Here is a 7,478-nt window from a genome sequence, read left to right on the forward strand (position 1 = left end):
CGAGAACGCGAGCGACTTCATGGCGTCACTTTAGGAAGGTCGCTCTGAGAGGTGGGACACAGCGACTTCGTGATGTCGCTCCGGGAGGTCGCTCTCATGCTCTGCTCGTTTAATGATCACCTATTTCACCTCCTTCGAGCTCCAAATGCATCCAAATGTCCCCAAGAACTCTATGTGGTACTCCAACACCTGATAAAGACTCATGTATGCAAAATGCAACTTAAACGTGGCTAAATCCTAGTCTATATGATCAAAATGTACATGGGTGAATGGATAAGACAATGGAATTATGCAAGACATCAGCAGGATTATTTTAGGTTTGAGCCAAATGCATCTCCGGCTAAACCACGAACCGTAGTATCATCAGAAGAGAGCTTGGCTCCAATAGCCACACTTGAATTCTAATTCTCATCGACTGATCCAATTTCCACGTGAACCCCTTTCTCATCAGCTGCAGAAGTTTACATCCGACAATAGAGAGAAATATCGTTTGTGCCGGGTAGACCACCATTGAAACTACATCGAGAAGAATCGAGATCGATTGCCTAAAATATTGTATCGGTTTTTAATTGGTCACACGATTTGACAAATGATTCTGTCACGGTAGAGGTTAGAATCTCAGAAGTTGTTGCTAGATGTAACGGTGGATGATCGGCTTCCTTTAATATAAAATAAGGGATACACTGAAGCGTCGATTGGATTGAGGAGAGGTAGAGAAAGAAGAGGCCGATGAGTAGGAAAAAATATATTAAAATGCCGGAAGGGGAATCGCAAGCGACGAAGGAGATGGTGAAGATGTCGATTAACCTAATCTTCATATATGTCTGTATTAACAGACTGGACCAGATACTAAGCCCAATAAAGTAAAAATTAATTAGCCCAATCTTTTCTCGAAGCCCATGCGTTACCATCTATTTTTACACAAATAGACACACGGCGCAACTCTATAACTCAGACTTATCTGAGACAATGATGAAAAGAACCCTAACTCGTGTTAAACGAAGACAGTTTACAATATGGAAAAAGTATAATTGTTGTTTTTTCATATAACGTGATGAACCTCATTTAAAAATGAAACTCATAATACACTTGTAGGCCCGGCCCACAGAGAAGCAAAGGTTTCCGACCTTCATAAATATATATTAGTTTTGGCCATCAATGTACAAAGTATCCTTTAGTTTAGTGGTATAAATGTTGGTGTTTGTATCTCAATAACCCGGATTCGAACAACAGGCTTGACACTTTTTCACACTTTTTAAAAGTGGGACCCACCAAAATGCTGACGTGTCGGCTCAGGAATGAGGCAACTGCCTCATTATATTATAGATTTCTTTCCATTCCCATTTTCATTTGGTGTTGAGCATATCGATATGGAGCGGGCCTCAAGCGATGAATCTTGTCCGAGCAACATTCACTTGAGAAATAGGCAACGAACATAAGATAACATACGCTCGGCGACAGTAGATGTTGATGTTCTTGATTGTCCTGTTTGCTTCGAGCTACTCACTATTCCTATTTTCCAGGTTAGATTTTGAGTATTGATTTTGATAGTGATATGCCACTTTTAGAATTTGTGTGTGAGTTTGAATGTTGTGTTTCAATGTGATAATCGACATATGGCTTGCTCTTCTTGCTGTTCCAAACTGAGAGATATATGCCCTACATGTGCTTCGCCTATAGGCCATATTCGCTGCAGAGGAATGGAGACTGTGATAGAATCAGTCTTTCTACCATGCATAAACGCTGAGCTTGGATGCGCCGAGAAGGTCTCTTTTCTGAAAGAATCAACCCATAAGAAAGAAAGCAGCTTCTCTCTTTGCTCCTGCCCCGTGCAAGAATGCAACTACACTGGCTCATACACTGATCTCTATGATCACTATGCTATTTATACCCATCAGGATAGCGGGAAGAGGGTTTTAATGTGGCACTCCGTTTTGCGTCTTGATGAACATCAGCGAAAAAATATTCATTAAAAGGGAATTTGACATGAAACTACTGTTTGCAGTGCAGTGTTTTAGAGAACCTTATGGTGTGTATGTAACTATAAGCTGCATTGCACCATCTTCTCCGGAAGTAGGTCACTTCTCTTATAAAATCTCCTACGTAATTGCGGATGGACACACTATGACATATGAATCACCAGATGTGAAGAAGAATCTTCAAGTGAACTTGGAAACCCTTCTAGAGAATTCCATGTTGATCCCTCACTGTTCATTGAGTGGTGATTTGTTGGACTTGAGGCTCTGCATCAAGAAGTTGAACTAAGAGCATCTCCTAGGCAAAGCTACCGGTGGTTACACCGTGGAGCAAAAATGGAGAAGAAGCCACTCGCGTTCTACAAGGTACGTGATTCTCCAAAAGCCACGATGTATATGTATTAGGTAAGTATTATTAATTTAGATTTTTTTTTGTTTACAGGTTTTACCGGTTGTGTAAGAGGACATATTAATATTATTATATAAAAGATGCATGATATATTGATGTATTAGGATATTTAAACATTGAATGAATTATAATTTATTTGATGGTTATACGATCCAATTTCTCAGCTTTAAATCCATATTGTTAAAATAATTTGGAGAATTTTGCAACATATTGATTAAATATCAAAGATATTAAGAAGGAAAAGAGAATAGCAGAATCTTCACTCACTATTTTGTTTACTTTACATCTAAATTTTTAAACAAGGATCAATCTGTACTTCTTTAGTGGAAACCCAAACATTAGAGAGCGATGCTTCTACCTGATCTGGAGGTTGTTTACACACACTTGACACACAAACAAAGTCGGATCATTCATTCATCAAGATAAATCCCATTACCAACAAATCCAAGAAAAATTAAGAAACACCCTTGTTAATTGGTAATCATAACTGAAACACTATGTTAAGACCACATGCTTCAATCACCCCGAGAAGAATCGTTGAAGAAACACAAGTTTCACAGTTTCTTTGGCTTCTTCATCCTAATGCTCCATCAAGGCGGCTTCGGTTTCTGACAAAGGCGCTGCAAAAGTAAAACGATTAGATCCTAGATTATGTAATATTTGCGATCTACGCATTAGTTTACAGACCGGATATTTAGAAACTGGACCACCCTCAAACATAACGTGGCCAATGTCATATAAAACACCCAAGAGGATAATGAACGTACCTAGCAAGTCTTCGTAGGTGTCGGATAATAGGGACGAGTCCATTAGTAAAGGTGGCGAAAACACTTGATCTTCAACGTCATAGAACGATTGTTGCGGATCAGAAGCTACACTGTTTGATCCAGCAACTGAGAGAAACCCATTCCCGTTATCGTAATCTTTGAAGGAATCTAGATCATCAAACGTGTCGGGTATGTCGCTGTACTTGCTTGGCGCGAGGCTATGGGGAACACTGTGTTCAAGAAAGGAAGGCTCGCTCAGAGAGGTCTGTAACCTCGACCCTCTGAGAGGCAAGCTTTTTGTTTCTGATGGAAATCGAGAAAAGCCAGCTCCTGAAAGAGGTACGAAGTAATGCTCTGAGCCTTCATCGGATTGACTGTCCCGTGATGATCCTGCTGAAGATGGAATCAATAAAGCCGCTTCTCTAACAGATTTCTTCAGGTTCTGGACAAAATAGCTGTTGGTATCTGAAACAAATATTATAAGACAATGGTCTTAGTGAACTGGCATATCACACAATTCAAATAAAAAAAATATTATATACTATATCATATTTTATTTCAATACAGAAGGTAATTATGCAACAAACCAGTAGGCAAGTTGTCTGCTCGAGTATTTGACAATGGTTGGTCCGTAGTGTTTTTCTCAGACAAGCTTTCCATTTTATTGATCTGAGAAGGCATTGGATGTCGCTTTTGTCCATTTCCACCTTTACCAGAAGAAGTAGGAGTGGAGCTAAATAATTGTGGAAGCTTTAACGTAGGGCTAGCTGAGACCTTCTCAATCTGAACATTAGACATTGTCGAGGTCAACTCGGCAACATCATTGGATACACCTTCCTGTGTGATAGGAGGAAAAGGTACAATGAGCGTCTCTATCAAATATGCATCGGAAGAGAATAAACGTGGACTCATCAAACTAGTACCGTAATTTTCCCACTCACTTGCGATTGTAGAAGTAAAGCTGCTTGCCCGTTACTTCTCGTAGTTGGAGGTAAGGTTGGGGGAAGACTATTAACCTTCTCAGTACACTCTAATATGGACTTCTGTATGGCTGGAGAAACTTCCTTTAATTGGTTGATGAGTACCTGCATATAATGTTCCATCAGCAGCAAGAACATAGTAGAGATTTCACCAGTAAAATATGAGCTACATGTATAAGAAAGTTTCTGTAGGCATGCTCAAAGATATCCTATAAACAGTACGTAATAGAAAATGTAAATACTCCATCGATCTAGGAGCTTTTGATACTCTCCCAAGAGAAGCTGGATAGAATATTCACAAACATTAATGGAACTCCGGGTATCTCCAATCAAACATACTGCCTTTTATAAATATTACAGAATTGCAAAAAAAAAAAAAAAATGCAGACTTGATCGTTTTCTTTAATTACTTAAGCGGATGCCCTCAACAAAAGCATCTTATGTTTCTAATATCTGCATTTGAATTCAGCAGTTGGCTAAAAGCAACTTCTACATAAGAGACCAAAAAGCAAAACATTTACCTGAAAGCTAGCTAAATGTTGTTGATGTTCAGCCAAAGTTGCAGCCAATGATTCAACATGCCCACTTGTACCACCATCATTTGCAGTCCGCAAAATATCTGGACCATCCCCGTCATTTGCTTTAGCCTAAACATGTAAACATGAAAGATAAGTAACAAAGTCATCGAACTGAATTCATCACAGAAAAAATTAGCCAGAATGGTTAAAAGTACTTCAGTGAAAACCCCACAACGAGATATGAGAAGACATACCAGCTGAAGAGACTGTTTATGAATACGCTGTAATGCGTGTGTCCAGCGCCTTATGATTTCCGCTACATCAACTGTCTGGTTATTCCTTCCACCTCTATCATCTACTCGAGAGAGTGTTTCATCACTTGCTTGTGAGTTGGTTTCGAAACCGTCTACTAGAGAATGATCATGCATGTTTGCGTACGATCCATCACTTAGTTCTTTGTCGTCTGCTAGTGACGCTGAATCATCTGAATGGGCAGAGAGTAATTCTGCACGAGGAACTTGAGAACTCTGATCCATCGCTGCAAGTAGGGCCGATCCTGAAATTCGGTATCTACAGATCAAAAGAAACCAGACATCACGTCAGTATATTGGTAAGTAGAATCCAGACCGTGTGTTTCATAAGAGGCCAGTTACCTATGCTCCCTGTGAGCTATCAAATCCTCAATGGGACCAGACGCAAGAACTTCATGCTGACCTGAACATAATGACAAACATCAAATTCGTACCCTATATAACTCTTGAATAATACTACATTTATGTACCTTTTCTCAGTATTTAACTCCTAAGAATAAATAGAACAGCATAAAACCTTACCTTTACGAGCCATTATAGAATCCCATAACCGAGTGGACTTTGAAACTAGATGAGAATTCAGACTGGAGCTAGAAACAAGGTCATCCCACACTTCTCCTTCCTGCTTTACTTTGTTTCTTAAGTCGTTAAGTTTTTCTAGTTCCTGCTGGAGATATGCCTTATGCCAACAAAACAGAAAATGAAATGAATCAATAAATTAGCCAGTATCATCAGGCAAAAGAAATTCAGTACCTCTCACCAAAAAAAGAACATGTAACGTCCTACCTCTTCAGCACATAGACCACGGAACTCGGCAGTCATCTCATGGGCTAGATTAGACCACATGGCCTGTCTTTGAACGGCAGTTTCTGCGTCTTTAAGAAATCGACGGCGCTCAACCGCTATACGGGCCTGCAAACATAGAAACGAGCATTTCTACGTTATTCCGCTCACTACTCAAAAGGGTCTACATAGAGCAGTGTAAAGTACAGCAGACAATCTTGAGGAGAAACAATATGGATACTACCTTGGTTACAGGAAGCAAAGTAGCTGCATGTGAGAAGGACACGTCTGTTAAGGAAGAAGGCAGAGGATTGGAAGCCACATCAGCAGGAAAAGTCCGTCTATGAACTTCTCTTAATGCATGCAGTGAAAGTTGCCATAAGAGCTCCACAAATCTGCAATAAAAAAAAAAAGGTTCCACATTTACATACCATACAATCATCTAATGCTGCACAATATCCTGAAACTTCAGAAAAATGACAAACTAGATACACTCAGTATGAAGCCCTAGGAACTCTCATGAACATAAACATAAGAATCGAATCAGAACCAACCTAGGTCCACAACAAGTAGCAAGTGATGAAACCCTCGAGTTACTCCTTGGTAATGCTCCTTGTGACTCGAGCTCGCTTATAATCCCTTGAACAACCTTCATACACCATAATTCAATTCTACCGTTAAGAAACTACAAACCGTTGCTCACACACAAAAATCGCAGTATTCAGAGTTCTCAAGCCATTTACCTTGCGGAAATCGCGAGACTGAGCCGAATCGAAAATTGGCCAGACCTTATCGAAATCCTGAGAGATCGAGAAATCGTTAGTGATTCCCAAACCGATTTCGAGAGAGAGAGGCGGTGGAGAGGAACCGTACCTTTGAAGACTGAGCGGGTCCTCGGAGAGAAGAGAGGATGAAGTAGAGAAGCTGTTCTCCCAGCTTCGGGTTTGAATGGCGGAATAACCCGACCCGAGGAGTGCCGTTGGAGGATCCGAGTCCGATCACGTTCGGATCCAAACCTAAGAGTAAGCAGTTGGTGTACATTGCACTCTCGAGCTCGAGTTCTCTCTCCTTCTCTCTGTCCATTGTCATCACCGTCGTCTCCGATCTTCCTCTCTCCTCTTTTTTGATTTTTTTCCCCTTTTATTTAAAATTGAATCTCGATCGAATTGTGTTCTTTCCGGCGACTTTTTAAAAATGAATCCCTCAACTTATATAATTTATGGCAAGTGTCCCTGGGTTCAGGTAAAGTAAAACTGAACAAATAAAGTATTATTGTATCTGTATTATTAAAGTGCAAATCTCCAAAATAGCACCTTTCTAAGTTAATATCACAAAAATAGCACTCAAAAACTAAAATGACCAAAATAGCACATTTCTAAGTTTATCCTTTGAAATTTTTAATTTTTTTATTTTTCAAAATTTGAAATCTTATCCCCAAAACCTCATTTCTCAACTCTAAACCCTAAACCCTAAACCCTAAACCCTAAACCCTAAACCCTAAACCCTAAACCCTAAACCCTAAACCCTAAACCCTAAACCCTAAACCCTAAACCCTAAACCCTAAACCCTAAACCCTAAACCCTAAACCCTAAACCCTAAACCCTAAACCCTAAACCCTAAACCCTAAACCCTAAACCCTAAACCCTAAACCCTAAACCCTAAACCCTAAACCCTAAACCCTAAACCCTAAACCCTAAACCCTAAACCCTAAACCCTAAACCCTAAACCCTAAAC

General features: G+C 39.9%; 2 protein-coding genes across 3 annotated transcripts; one reads left to right on the forward strand and one right to left on the reverse strand.

Annotated features, from left to right (window-relative positions):
- The first annotated feature begins 753 nt into the window (after positions 1-753).
- LOC106297607 (E3 ubiquitin-protein ligase SINA-like 7) lies at positions 754-2,265 on the forward strand. Its single transcript, XM_013733814.1, is given in 4 exon segments — positions 754-826; positions 1,462-1,517; positions 1,596-1,909; positions 1,911-2,265. Coding segments are annotated over 4 exon segments (798 nt in total).
- A 458-nt stretch (positions 2,266-2,723) lies between these two features.
- Positions 2,724-6,932, reverse strand: LOC106301109. 2 transcript variants are annotated; one of them, XM_013737430.1, is made up of 13 exons: positions 6,618-6,932; positions 6,488-6,544; positions 6,299-6,393; positions 5,989-6,139; positions 5,748-5,873; positions 5,484-5,640; positions 5,304-5,364; positions 4,905-5,220; positions 4,654-4,779; positions 4,076-4,237; positions 3,740-3,989; positions 3,153-3,617; positions 2,724-3,005 (listed from the first exon to the last, which is right to left on the reverse strand). In XM_013737430.1, the coding sequence occupies exons 1-13, from the start codon at positions 6,831-6,833 to the stop codon at positions 2,965-2,967; spliced, it is 2,223 nt and encodes a 740-aa protein (XP_013592884.1). In that variant the 5' UTR covers positions 6,834-6,932; the 3' UTR covers positions 2,724-2,964. The 2 variants fall into 2 exon arrangements, with proteins under 2 accessions (XP_013592884.1, XP_013592885.1); XM_013737431.1 differs by having other exon boundaries at positions 4,094-4,237; positions 6,618-6,931.
- Between the last annotated feature and the right edge of the window lie 546 nt (positions 6,933-7,478).

The sequence above is a fragment of the Brassica oleracea genome, chromosome C6 (assembly GCF_000695525.1).
Source record: "Brassica oleracea var. oleracea cultivar TO1000 chromosome C6, BOL, whole genome shotgun sequence".
NCBI lineage: Eukaryota > Viridiplantae > Streptophyta > Magnoliopsida > Brassicales > Brassicaceae > Brassica > Brassica oleracea.

What these genes read in the sequence shown, in the direction of transcription:
- LOC106301109 (XM_013737430.1), bottom strand. Translation starts at nt 6,833, where the DNA reads ATGACAATGGACAGAGAGAAGGAGAGAGAACTCGAGCTCGAGAGTGCA. An exon ending in CTTTGCTTCCTGTAACCAAG is followed by an intron (nt 5,874 to 5,988) that starts GTAGTATCCATA and finishes CTATGTTTGCAG; the next exon opens with GCCCGTATAGCGGTTGAGCG. An exon ending in AGCAGACAACTTGCCTACTG is followed by an intron (nt 3,618 to 3,739) that starts GTTTGTTGCATA and finishes TATTTGTTTCAG; the next exon opens with ATACCAACAGCTATTTTGTC.